This window comes from Carettochelys insculpta, chromosome 12 (genome assembly GCF_033958435.1).
Source record: "Carettochelys insculpta isolate YL-2023 chromosome 12, ASM3395843v1, whole genome shotgun sequence".
NCBI lineage: Eukaryota > Metazoa > Chordata > Testudines > Carettochelyidae > Carettochelys > Carettochelys insculpta.
In genome coordinates, this window is record NC_134148.1 from 10,735,831 (window position 1) to 10,750,195 (window position 14,365).

General features: G+C 51.5%; 1 protein-coding gene across 6 annotated transcripts in view; it reads right to left on the reverse strand.

Annotated features, from left to right (window-relative positions):
- TLN2 (talin 2) overlaps window positions 1–14,365 on the reverse strand; it is a 495,540-nt gene that overhangs the window by 42,338 nt on the left and 438,837 nt on the right. For all 6 annotated transcript variants that reach the window (XR_012647070.1, XM_075006263.1, XM_075006264.1 and 3 more), the window contains 2 exons: window positions 5,462–5,578; window positions 2,905–3,090 (listed from right to left, as the gene is read on the reverse strand). Coding sequence is in view for 5 of the 6 variants with exons in the window: in XM_075006263.1 (XP_074862364.1) it covers window positions 2,905–3,090; window positions 5,462–5,578 (303 nt within the window). In the remaining variant the exon portion in view is untranslated. The remainder of the gene's footprint in view (window positions 1–2,904; window positions 3,091–5,461; window positions 5,579–14,365) is intronic.

Sequence of the window (14,365 nt, forward strand, 5' to 3'; positions counted from 1 at the left end):
TCACTAATAAGAAAATAAAAAAAATCAATATTTCCCATTCGTTCGTGCATAGTTATTACTTATATATATGCATAAAGACAAAAGCTGTTTTTACCTTAAGACCTGATCTAACCTCTAGCACTTACAATTAGATTGTCACCATCAGTGTAATGGGACCATCTGACAAGCTCCTGAGATTCTGTCATAACCACCATAATTTTTTTTCCAAATGGCAACTATTGACAAATGCTGCCTCACAGACTTCAAGGCCATGACGGACCATTATAATCAACTAGACTGGCCTCCTGTACATTGCAGGCCACTGGAACTCCAGCTGCAGACTTAAATATCCTGGAGCTAAACCCCTCTGTTTCAGGGAAGATGTGGTGAAATTAAATATACGCTTATACTCTTGACATTAGAGAAGCACGAAGTGTACTACACATAACAATTCACGCTGTACTTTATCCACACCCAGGCATTTTGGTGGGCTTCATTCCAGGTTGTAGATCATGCAACCCATAATGTTTATAATTATTTGCTGATTATTTGATATTAGGCCTAGTCAGAAGACTGAATTGCTGCACATTTTATGAGAAACCCTATTTTGCCAAATATCACAAAAACAGGTCCGTTGACAGCAATTCTGGACCCCAGGATAAAACAATTAATTCCATGCCCACCCCTCAGCTGGAGCCGAAGACTCACCACCTGGAAAGAACCTGAGTGCTCGATTCTTACCCAGAGGACCACCTGGATGGTTGCAGTCCCAGTCCCCACCTGCCTGGAGGATCCCTACCCCACCAACCTGGCTGGATAACCCCAGGGCGAGTTGCAGCCCCATCCTGCACCTTCCCAAAGCAGCCACACTTCAGCTACACCTGTGTCTCCCCTTGCTTCCCCAGACCCCACCCAGCAGCATCTATTACTCAGACACACTGGAACTTGCAGTGGCCATATCAAAAGTGTCTTGGAAAAGAAGCTTTTCCACAAAGCAGGCTGGGCCTGGGGCACGGAGAGGAGGCACTAATGTGATGGGCCCAGAGTTCATCTCGTCAGGTAGAAAGGGCACTTGGGGGTGCTGCTTGGGGTTTGTCCAGGCCTGATGACCTGAGGCCAGCCCAGGACTACTCTGGCCTGGCAGGGGCATCTGGGCTTCTCTGGGTGGACAAGTGAGGTAGCAATGGCTGAGGCCCTTGTGTATCTCCTGTCCCCTGTGCAACTGCCCCCTCTTTCTCCATTGGCATGGCCTGCACAAAAATATCAAGTTTTGCTCATGTCATGCTGCCTAAACAGTACAGAAAAGCAACTCAGGGGCTCTCCAGTCATCATCTCAAAGTATGAGAGAAGGGGACATTCAGATTTGTCAGATTTTTTTCATACCATACAATTAACAAGATTTTTTTCATACCATACAATTAACAAGTGGAACTCACTACCACAAGGGACAGCCATTAAGTCCAAGGCCAACATTTTCAAATAGAGGTAAGAAGATTTTCCACAAGAGATCTAATATTTCCTTGATACTATCTATTACAAAAGGAAGTTTAATATGAGTGGAATAAATACATTAGCATAAGTACCAGAAATAGGAGGGCTTCACTAGACATTTTAAATTGCTATCTACAAGTCACCAATACAGAGCAGGATAACAGGACATGGTGCACATAATTAAGTTATTTAACAAACTTAAGACTGTGGAGTTTGGTTGTAGCCAAGAAAGATAAAATCTTAAGCCCCACAAAGTTCTTCACGTTTGGAAAAGGCACTCCCAGCATCACAGCTATGTACAAGCTGGAAGTGATTAGCATATTTTAATGGACCAGTTAAGGTAGACTGGAACTTGAATATCCAACTAACATATTACTTCACTGACCTCATCACACTTAAGACTGACAGCTGTTTTGAAAAATTTGAGGTCACATGCTTTAAATAATGCCTATGATTAGTCTTGACTTTCCACTTCTTGGGGGTGTTTTCTCCTTACCTAGTAATCCTTTCCAGCTACAAAGACATAGGGAGGCCAAAAGCAAATCTATTGGGTTAAGTAATGGGCAAACTTGTACCCGGACTGTTCTGAACCATACTATTCCTTCTTTTAGCTGCAGGCTGCCTTGCAGCTGTTATTCCTACTCTACCACTTTCAAGATGGCACTTAGCTGACTTGGCAACAGGTTAATAATATCCTCGACAAATGATAACAATTTTGACTTCAAGGATCAGTACTTCCTACTCAAGTGGCAACAACTGACCGCTATTACCACATAAACCTGACAAGCACAAGCCCCAAACAAGCTCTCAGATGGACTGCTTTTCAATCTGTTGCTCAGATGGGTAAAAGTGTCTTTGGCTGTTTTAGTTCTTTAGATTGCTTTGCAAAGGTGATTCTCTCCTTGATGCTTGGTCCCTTTTCAATATCCTCACTGCTTGGCCTCTGAGTGCATTACTACCTGTATCTTACAGACCTATTTCTTGAAAGCCATCTGTCTCAAACACAACATTTCAAAAGTTCAGATCACAGGAGCATCACGTTTACTACAAGACAAAAGGCACATTTTTAAAAGCACAGTAAGAATTCAGCAGATGAATACCCTTGTTTAGAAAGCAGAGGCATATTGACGATTCCTCAGTACGTTATTTTTATGTTCCACTGTTTGTATTGCATCTGTGTTGCAGTTTAAAAAAGAAACAAAAACTCAACCAGGTTGTCTGTCAACATCAACAACTTTCCTTTCCCTCCAAAAAGAACCCAGTGTATATTAATTCATATTTCTTTTGCATGGCACAGAAACCCCATCTTTCTGGCACAGGATGTTAGTCATACTTCATAATTCTCACAATCATTAACATCTCAGATGAAGACAATCACAAACTAATTTTAAGGATTCAGACACCAAAAAATTAGGAGACGTAATTATTCTTTACCTTACAAGCTGTTAACATATCAGCTACTGCTTTGCGGCTCAGATTTGCTGTAGCAATCACATCCTCCTGTCTGCATGAGTTCCCAGCTGCAACAGCTTTGGCAGTTGCCATGGTGATTCCTTTCGTCATCCGGATTGATTCTTCAGGTGATGATGTCTTTTCTGGAACCTCTGTTGACTGAAACACCTGGAAATTAAAGCAGAAGGGAGTTAAAGTTGCCTTTTAAGAATTAGGCAAACCATAAGAATGTGGAGATTGAAACAGACACAGCAATGGAGTGCAGTCTTCAAAAGGCAGCAAATCAGAAATTTAATTGGAATACTGACAGGACTTGCACATCTATACAAGCAGAGGGAAGCATGCACAAGGGGTTGACCCATTCGCTTGAAATGGATGACATTCAACACTTGCCATTTAAACAATCTGCATTATAGCATACCCTGAAACAGACAGTTACTGCATAGAGATATCTGCTAGTCTTATCTATATATTTCTCCATCCTGCCAGTTGGACAGCTACAGTACACCTGACATGCAGAGATCCTCCTCCCATATGTCATGCTCTAATGTGTCCCCTCAGTCAGAAGCACCACAGAGGAGGACTGAACTGGACATATTAATGTGCTCAAAATCCTTTCTGTAAAGAGTGGAAAAGGGGAGGGATGGAAAAACGCAGCACCATCTTTTTTCAATACTTAATACCTGTTACAAACCTAACTCTACAATTCGGGGAACTCGGGTCAAGAGGAAGACATTTGCCTACGAGTTAACTCTATTAAAATTTCACAGCTCACAGACATCAGCTAGAGCTTATTCTGGCTGTTACTTGCCCCCTTTCCTCAACTTTATTTGCTACTCACTTGCCAAGCGTAACACAGGAGTGTTCAGCCTTTTTTGCATCGGGGGCCACATGGTAATTTTTTACAATATTTTGGGGGCTGAACACAAAATAGCCCCATACCTGCCCCCCAATCCTCAGGCTTAACTCCTCGCTGCCCCAAACTGCCGCCTCTGCCCCCAGGCTTTACTGCCCCTAGACTTAACGCAACCCCTGCAGCCCCAAGCTGCCCCCCGACTTAGCTTACCCCTCAAAAGCCAGGCACCCTACATCCCCCCCCCCACAGGTGACTTGATGGAACCGTGCCACTGGAGCCCCGACAGCTCCGCCCAGCAACAAGAACCCCGAGAGCTGCATGGCCGCCTTTTAAAAATGGTGCTGCCGCCAGCTCCGTGGGCTGGATTCTGGCCTGCAGGCCACGGGTTGGACACCCCTGCCCCAATCCTTACTGAACACACCAGGGTACTGAACTGGGTTCCTCCTGAGGACATTCTGCATCAAAAAAAAGTTAAAATTCTGCAAATCCTATTTGTCAATACATAAATGTGAATGGGGAGCACAGGCAACTGACTACACACCAGGTAGATCACCTTGTACCCCTCCTCTCCTGGACATGAGCTTGGTGGTAAAATTGCACCTGATGCAGTGCAAGGAGCAGGACTGACCCACAAACAGCTTAGGTCTCTGCCCCTCAATGCCCAGCATTTGAGATGCAGGCAGGCAGGTTCAGCCCAGCAGTATCCAAGTATGGAGCAGATTAGTGTAGGGAGATGCAGGTGTGGGGTGATGGGATTCTGTGTGGGACAATCTAGGTGCAGGTGCCTTGGTGTGTGTGGGGTCCAAATGTGAGTGAGATCTGGATGAAAAAGGGCTGATTGGGGTGCAGTCACAATGGGCCTCTACAGGGGAGTTGAGGTAAAAGTGTTTAGGGCTCAGCAGGGGGTCCAGGGGCTGGCTTGGTGGGGTTCAGTGGAGTGGGAAACTGGGAAGAGGAGGCTAATCAGGGTGGCATGGGGACTGCCACACAGCAATGTTCAAGAAAACTAAGAGCGCCCAATACTCTCCTGACACAAAAATTCACAATGACATAACGAAGTGTTCTCCAGGATAGTCTCTTGTTATTTAGCTAAGCAAGGTAGGCTATTTTAGCCTCCACAAACACACACAGGCATTAATTTACATCACTGACCAGTGGTTTACCAAAGCAGCACCTGAAAGCAGCAGCTGGGGGATCAGAAACCTGTACTGTGAACTGGGAGGAAATAAGCCTTAGTTTAAGATCTTATTCAGCGCTTCATGTAATTTTTGCTTGGATGAAGTACCAGTGATCAGTTTATTTATCCTGATCACGTAGCTTTATAAAACAGAAAGGAAAAATGGAGACAATTTTCAAACTGTGAGGGCAAACACATGGACAAACTAAGGTCAAAGGAAGGAGAACATTTGATACAGCATGGAGAACCAGTTGCTCTGAGCATACTGACTGACAGTAGCAGCTCACACCTGAGAAATATGGCCTAAGGGGCGACGAGTGACATGTGGAAGTGGATGGGTTGAAGTGACATATGCCATCATTTGTTTAGAGCTGTGGGTAGGGACCATACTGCTCTAAATCATAACAGAGCAGCCAGAACATCCCTGGAGGCACTTCCAGTGAAGCTTGATTAATTTTAAGAGTGTCCTTTAGAAAGCCGCCATGTGCAATTATTCCATTATTTACCGTGAGTTCCTGTTTGATGTACTCAATTGTGGCCTCAAGAGCTCTTGTGCCTCGAGTAGCTTCATCTTCGACTGCCTTAACAGTCTTGAGAAGCGATGTGACATTGGTTACCATCACCTAAAATGGAAAGAGGGAGCAATGAAAATACAGCCTTCCTTTCTCCCACATGCGGGAGCCCCTTGCCACACAGTTAAAGGAACTTCAAGCTATGAGGCCATTATTAGTCCCCATAGGGAGCAGCAAGCTTTATATACAGCCTGAGTGAAAGAGCTGAGAGACAGACTTTTATTTCTGAAGTGTGACTGACAAAGCCAGATACACAGAGTAGTTGTGCTTTCCTAAACCTGAGCGCACGGTGTTACAACTCTCCCATGCCTAGGCACATATCTGTTTCAACACCAGTGTCTCTGGGTTGCTGGTACAGCCTTCTTACCTCTCTAAGCTTCCTCTCAGGACACTTGCCTGTGAATATCAGGTGAACCTGGATGCTTTGCCTAGAGATATCAAGATCTCTTCTAAACTGATTGACTATGCTTCTGATTCCTGGGCTGGAGAAACCACTAAACTTCACTTAACTGAAGAAAACAAACATGACAGTAGTATTCAGTACCTTTCTACTTTGTATGCCAATAAGCCAAGCGTGAACTCACAAGGGCCTGGCAGTGCTTCCCTTCTGGGTCCTAGTTCAGCTCCGAACCCTCCCAACCCTCCCTTTGATCCTGCTACCTCTCAGGAACGATGGGTTCACCTGTCAGAGTCAACCCCCCATAGATCCAAACTGGCCATCTGGGTGGAAAACTTCTCTAGGAGTCCAAGCATCTGTGTTTCTGAGCACTGCCAATGGTGTGCCTTCACATAACAACATACCTCATCAATCTCAAGCTTGTAGAGTGTTTTCTCCACATCTGATATGCACTGTTTATAGAAAGATGAAAAGTGGCCAGCTTCTAACATAAAGAAACTAGTACCCTCTCCTTTGCCTCTGTTACTGCACACTTCCACAGCTATCAAGCTCAAAAGTTTTCAGAGACCAGGCACGTTGTTTACTAAGCTGGGAAAGGCCACTATTAGGTTCTCTTCGCACAGTTTGTAAAACCACAGCTGAAGACAAAACTGTCATCCTTCCTTTCTTAAGTGCCATGCCAACTGGCCTAGGCTATCTTAGCCCTCCACCCATCTATTCTGAGCGCTTTCTAGCATTTTTACAGTGCTTCCGCACCATAACCAGGAAGTAATACTATCCCATAATTTCTCTCGCTGTCTACCCCTACCCTGTTTACCATCTAATTTCCCCGTTGTTACTAGATCTTCAAGTCCTAGTTTCTTCATAACTTTGCTTGTCTTGTCCTCTTTCTCACTAGCAATGATCTCCTACACTGTGCTTCAATCAAAATGGACTCATTTGTCCTCTAAGCTGTTCATGGAATATGCAACATCCTCCTTAAAAACCACATTTCTGTGGCTTCAATGGACTTCTCAACTTGCTTGCTGATTGTCCACCCTTCAGACCCATATAATAATATTGGCTCAATGTAACATCGCAAAACTTGTTTCCTAACCTCTAATGATAATGACTTGTTAGTGAGGATATGCCTCATTCTCTGGAATGCAGACTTTGCTTGTGCAATTCTGCATTTAACTTCCATTGTACACCTACCATCTGATGTGATATAACACCCCACGTATTTAAATTTAGTCACCTGATGTATGACTATCCTGTTTGCACTTATGTCACACCTTGACATAATTTTGCTTTTAGTTATTACCATTGATTCCGTTTTTGCAAGGTTTAACTTAAGTCCCTTCAGCTCTCTTTCCCTATTAACTATGTTAACCAATTGTTGAAGATCCCTTTCATTTTCTGCAGTTAAAACTCTATCGTCAGAATATCGAAGATTATTTAAGTTGTATCCACCAATGTTTAACTCAGGACGACCTCTATTTTTCACATAATCCTTTCACTGTGCAAATTAAAAAGATCTGGCAAAAAACACAACCCTGTCTAACCCCCGTTTTTATTTTGGTATGGCCACTTAGTTCACCACCCATTCTTACAGCTGCTGTTTGATCCCAGTATATATTCCCAATTATTCTTAAATCCCTTCCATCTATGTCCAGTTCCTCTAAGATTTTTTCACTTCATTGTGCTTCACCCTATTGAATGCTTTCTCAAAGTCTATAAAGCATAAATATATGTCCTTTTATACTTCCAATGCTCCTTCTATTGATGACAATAAAATGTAAATAGCATTGGTAGTACCTTTATCTTCTGCAAAGCCACACTGTTCTTCAGAGATAACTGATTTTATCCTATTTTGTGCCCTATTCCTGAGGATTTTCAAGAGTAGTTTGGTAATGTGGCTCATGAGACTTATTGTGTCCTATGTTGCTCACATTCAGTGGCCCCTAGTTTCTTAGGTAAAGCAATGAAAACTGACTTTGATAAGTCCACTGGGATACGACCTGTATTGTATATTTCATTTAAAAGTTGTGTAACTGCATCAATACCAAAGCTTTGTAATGACTCGATCATTTCGCTCATAGTACTGTCTGGTCCAGGTGCCTTGCCTCTTTTCATGCTCTTTAAAGCTTTCCTTACGTCTTCCTGAAGTATCTGTAGACCATCTGCAATCTTACCCAGGATGAACTTTTCAGGCCTTACATCATCATATACTTCTCCTATGTATTCTGACCATCTATCTAGAATATCCAATTTCTCTGTTAATATCTTGCCGTCTTTTGATTTCAAGCAGCCAGATGATGAGCATAATCTTTTTCCTGTTACCTCCTGGATGCACTTATGCATCTCTTCTGTACTGCTTCTGTGCTGCTATTCCATGATCTTACACTGCTCATTTAGCCAATTCTCCTTTGCAATATTACATTTTAACACTATTTCCTTATTCAATTTTTCATATTCGTTTGTTTTCCTCTTATTTAGTCTCCTTTTGTCCATTAACTGCAAAATTTCCTCCATCATCCATTTCTTCTTTGCATCTCTTTTCTTCACTGGTATGCTCTCTACTGCGGCGGCCTTAACTGAATCCCTCAGTGCTTCCCATTGTTTTTCGACATCACTTAGGTCTCCTAAGGCAATAAATCTGTTCTTAACAGCTATACTGAATTGCTCAACTGAAAATAAGTGAACCGGTTTCCAGGAAATCCAGCAAAAGGCTGAATCAACACTGTAGCAAGGCTTGCCTTATGCCCTGATGGTTAAACACTGGTTTCAACACACAGAGTAAGCACCCAAGGTTCCAAAGTTAAGGGCACGTCTTCCCTCCATGAAATACTCTCATGACAGCACCTAAACTCTTCTTAGATTTTTGGATGGAACACAATGAGGACGGTCAGCTCTCAGATGATCCGAATGCAAATTACACCAAGCTCTGAGAAGAAAGTGAACCAGAAGCAGACACCGTTCTGCTGTAGCTGAATTGTGTGTGGTCTTTGATAAGTGTCCCCTCACCGTCTCACAGTAATCCAATCTGAAGCATCAATCACTGCTGGGCCACATTTGATAGGAAAGGACAAAAGCTCCTTGCCAACCAAGTGCACAAAAGTCCCTTTGACTCCCTATCATCTGCAAGCAAAACCAACATTACCCACATTTCAGCCTCCCCCAGACCCTGTGAAGCAAGTTTCAAAACATCTTATATATGGGATGTGATCAAGTCAGTCCTATTCCTGGGTCTCTGTCCTCTGTTCAGTCCATTAGGACCACTTCAGGGCCCTGTTGCCCTCGCTGGGATGAGGGGTGGTCTGGGGGGAACCCAGCCTCCGCCCACTCATGCTGGGTTCCAGGCCAGGAACCCTGTGCAGCTGCCAGTGGGAGGAGCAGACTCCCTTAGCCCTTGGCACAGCAGCTCTCCTCCCCGGGCCACTTCCCCAGATGATTCCCCTGGAATCTTCTCCAGGCCGTAGCAGTCCTAAGCCTTCTCTCTTGATCTTGTAGAAGCTCCCACTCTCCTGCTGTGACCTCTGGTGTTCCTGCTGCTCTCCTCTGCTCCTCTCAAACCTGTTCTCTCTCACTGATCCTGTCTCCCTGCATCTCTCTGCTCACCTCTCACTCTCGCCCCCTTCCCTTCCCACTGTGAAGGGTTTTAAAGGCCTCCCATTGGCCCAGTCATTGGGGCCAGCTGGCTTTAATTAGGCTGAGCCATCTCCCACCCAGCTGCCTCTGATTGCCCTGTGGGCCCTTCTGCTTGGCTGTGGGTGCTCCTGCAGGGCTGCTGCTGCTGCCGCCGCTGCCACCATGGGACCTCCCTGCCCCATGGTTGGAAGGCGAGCTGCCGGGAGCTGGCCAACCCCTGGCTGCCTGAAGCCCCCGCAGGGCTTTCTTCCCCCCCACACGCCTTCTGGGGTCAGCTTCCCTCCTGCCTCGGGCAGGTAGGCTCTTTCCTTCTTCCTCCACCCCTCCAGCTAGTTCTCCTAGGAGCCGCTGAGTGGGTGGAAGGTGGGGGACTCTTGCCCCCTGCCCTTCAGCAGGGGGGTTCCCCCCCTCTTTTCCATCTTCTGGGGGGGAAACTGCTGGCCCCCCATTTGGGCCCACCCCTTCATCCAGCAGCTGCTGCATCCTCACCACCCAGAGAAGGTAGGGGGCTCTCTCAAAGCGGTGGTTGGGCTCCCTCCACAGCCTTCTGTGGAGTGGCTTGGGGAGGAGTAAGTTTGGGCAGGGGCCCTCTCCACTGCGGCTCCAGAGGGGCGGCTGCATAGCCAGGGGTGGGGTGTTGAGGTGTGGCCCCTGCCCCACCCCCGCAGCCGCCCCCTCCCTTACTGCCCTCCCCACACCCAGCTGCCGCTGGGGCCTCCCCCACCTGGGCCCCCTCTAACCAGCTGCCCCTTCCTTCTCCCCCGGCTTCTCGAGGCTCTGCAGCGGCTGCTGTGGGCCCACCCCTCAGGCGCACGTGGGCACACCCCCCACATTACCCTCCCCTGCTCCCCCTAAGTTGGCTGTGCCACCCCTCCTTCCCCCCACGTGCCCACACCCCCCCATTTTTGTTTTACTTAAGTGCCTGAGCGCCCCCCCCACCACCACGCACAAACTTTGATTCGCTCCACATCCCAGTGCAGAAACAGGAGACATCTTACCATCTTGTGCTGGGAGTTGTGGCCTTTTTCGTGTTCCCCCTTCACTGACCTCAGTCCCCTTGCCCTGCCCTTCCCCCATCTGACTGGGTCCTCAGCCTGGCCAGTGGGGGAGGGGCAGCCACGCCTCACCCCTTCCTTCCCTTCCACTCTCCTCCCCTTCCCCCGCTCTTTCTTAAAGGCCCCCACCCCCAACAAACTTCCTCCCTCTTAGACCCACCAGTATGACACCCACGCCCACTGGAGGGTCATCTGGTGACCCTTCCCTCCCTCTCCCCTCCACTGTCACCCCTCCCATCCCTGAAACGGCAGCCCACTCGTCCAGGGCTGCCCAGAACTCTGTCGCCACGTCAGCTGAGGGTGCGGGCGCAGGCTCCGGGGCTCCTACCGCCTCCGCCGCGGTGCCCCCTGGCGACCCAGCCCCAAACCCTCCCCCACAAAAGGGCAGGAAGGGCCAGGGGAAAAGAAAGGGCAAGAGCCCCGCCCGGAAGGCCAAACCTCCCGTGGCGGGGACTCTCCCCCAGGCTGCCCAAACACCCACTGCAGCCTCCCCTTCTTCCCTCCCCCATGCTCCCTCCACCACTCCTGGGGGCCCCGACCTCTCGGCCCCCAGGTTGTATGCCCAGGCGGCGGCGGCCGCCCCGCACCCTGCTCCTTCCGTCTCCACCGGGACTACCATCCCTGACGGTTGCGGCCCCTTCCCCGCGCTCACCAGGAGGCACGGAGTCCGCTGCCTCCTGGTGGCTGCCTCGCCCCACGTGGAGACCTACGTGCGGGCGTTGGCACGGGTGGTGGGCCCCGCGGCCGTGGTGGGGGCCTCCCGGATGTTCGGGAAGATCTTTTTCTTCCTGGGTTCGGAGGCCGCCGCCCAGGAGGTGGTGGAGAGGGGCCTGGCGGTTGGGGGCGTGCACGTACCCCTGGAGCCGCTGGAAGACTTGGGCGTGCGGGTGGTTTTTTCATCTGTTCCACCCTTCCTTCCCAACTCTGCCCTTCTGCCCTTCCTCACCGCCCTGGGCCGGCCTTTGACGGTCCTGAGTCCCCTCCCCCTAGGCTGTAAAGACCCCGCCCTACGGCACGTGCTCTTCTTCTGCCGGCAGGCCCGGGTGGCCCAGGAGGAGACTATACTGGTGCCCTATCAAGGGGCCCAGTACCGGGTCTTCTGTACCCTGGGGGAGGCCCGGTGCTTTATGTGCCGGGCGGCAGGGCACGTCCAGAGGGATTGCCCCCTGGCCTGGCACGAAGGGGAGCCCGGGACCTCCTCCGACCCAGGGGGCGTCAGCCACGAGATCGGCGGAGCCCCAACCATGACAGACCCTGGGACCGACCCTCCTCCTCTCGTCCCGGACGGATCCATCGCCGCTCGGGTGTCGGAGGATGCCCGGCCGCATGGTGCCGGGCAAGAAGAAGCAGGCGCTGGCACCTGAGCAGGCACAAGAGCTGGGCTGCGGAGGAGAGGGAGGCAGGGTCGGTGGCAGGACCAGAAGAGGGCCCACCCCGGGGCAGGTTGTCCCTCCCCCTCGCCGCCCCGCCCCCCTCTTCCCTCCCTTCCTCCTCGTCGGCTCTGTCCCCTGGCCCCTCCTCCTTTACTGCCCAGCCCGCCTCGTCGGAGGGCTGGGTGCTGGTGGGGGGGAAACAAAAGAAAAAGAGTGCGCGCACCCGGCACCCCACCCTGTCGGAGGACGGGGTGGAGGTGCCACGCAAAGCACTAAAAAGAGCTGCCAGCCCCGACCCACCTGCCGAACCCCCGGCTACCGATCATCTGCCGGGGGCGACGGAGGCTGCCGCGGCGACGGATAAGAAAGGTAACATCCCCTCTGCCCCGGAGTCAGAGCCTGAGGAGGCTGAGAAGGCCTTTTCTGCGCCCGTGCCCTCCCCCGACACCCCTCCGGCTGCCACCCAGACCGCTGCTGCGGAGCGTCCGGAGGAGGTGGGCCTCGGCCTCGGCCTCCTCTCGCAGGAGGTCGAGGCCCTAGGCCTCACCCCAGTGGCCCTGGACGTGGACAGCCTACTACTGGAGGCCTGTGGGCCGTCCGTCCACTCACCACCACCCCCTCCCCCCTCCCATCTACCAGCGACCCCCTAACAACCACCTCCCTCTGCCTTGGGACGTCCCAGGAGGCAACCCCCCCCTTAATTAGGGATGACCTCCCCGCGGGAGTCGGCCAGCCCCAGGCGCCCTGGGGGAAGCAGAGTTTCCCATGTCCCCCGCCTTCGGCCCCAAAACTAAAGACCCCGACACCCACCCCCTCGACCAGTTGGCACCTCCTGCTGAGCATGTCGGCACCTCGCCCCTACCCCCCTCCCCCGCCCCACCATCCGAGGAAGCCCCTCCTCCCGAGACCCCTTCTGTCCATATCCCCGCCCCTGCTCCCATCTTAGCCCCACCACCTGCCACCATCCCCGTACCTTCTCTCAGCCAACGCCCCGCCCCAGAACTTGCAATCCTACCCCACTCCAGACCCTTCTCTCCTTCCACTCCCTCCTTTTCCTCCTCCCCCTCCCCCCCGCCCCCTCTCCCTCCCCCTCATGAACCTTCCCTTCCCCTGATGAGTCTCATCCCCCCTGCCCCCGCCCCCCCCCTCCTACCCCTCCCTTTGATCCCTGCCCACTCATGCCTGCCCCCGAGACCGTAATCCCTCAGGAGGCCCCCCTTATATCACCCTCTCCCAGCACTTCCGGGGCTGCTCTCCCTCTGCCGCCCTCCTCCCCCCCAAAACCAGACCCCAGTCCCCACCCCAATCTTTTCTCTGGCCGTGGGGCCCAAAACAACACAAGGCTGACGGGTACTGGAGACCCCGAGGCCTCGGCACCCCATGTGCTGGTGGGAGAGATGCGCCAGTTCTTGGAGGACGTTCGTGGCTCCAAGAACAAGGTTGCTCTCGCCCTCCAGTGCTGGGGGGACTTCCACACCATCTTGGAGTCCGTGAGGGCCCTTCTGAAGGAGGGCAAGGGGACCGGGAGGAGGGACGCCACGGCTTACCAACGGGCCCACGGCTTCCGTGACGCCCTCGTCACCTTTGGGGTTGGTCACGGTTTGCTGCGTGGCCCCACGGGAACCGTCGGTACTCCCTCTGGCGAGGATCTTCCCCAGCCCTCCAAATGGCGCCGATCATCTTTGCCACTCTAAATGCCAGGGGCTGCGGGTCGGGTCTCCGTAGGTGCCAAGTGCTCTCCTTCCTTCGGGAGGGGGGGTACTCGGTCACCTTCCTACAGGAGACCTACACTACCCCAGCTGCCGAAGCCAAGTGGCGGCTGGAGTGGGGAGATGGGGTCCACTTTAGTCACCTCTCGGCCCACCGGGCCGGGGTAGCGACCCTGTTCTCCCCAGACCTGCAGCCCGAGGTGCTGGGGAGCGTCGAGGTTGTGCCCGGCCGCCTGCTGTATCTCTGGGTGCGGGTGGAGGGGCTTCCTCTCCACCTCGTCAATGTCTATGCCCCGACACTCGGCCCGGAGAGAACGCCCTTCTGCCAGCAGGCGGCAGCCTTCCTCAACACCATCGATCCTCGTGAGTGCCTGGTCCTCGGCGGGGATTTCAACTGCACCCTCGAGGAGCGGGACCGCATGGGGACTGAGCAGAGCCAGGCCGCTGCGGACATCCTCAGGGAGCTTCTCATCCATAGCTCCCTGGTGGACGTCTGGCGCAGCCACCACCCGGACGAGGATGCTGTTTTCACCTACGTCTGAGTGGTGGGCCATAAATCCATACACTCCCGGTTGGACCGCATTTACATCTCGCGGCACCATCTCTCCCAGGCCCACGCCTCCAGCGTGTGGCCGGCCCCCTTCTCGGACCACCACCTGGTGGCCGTGATGGCT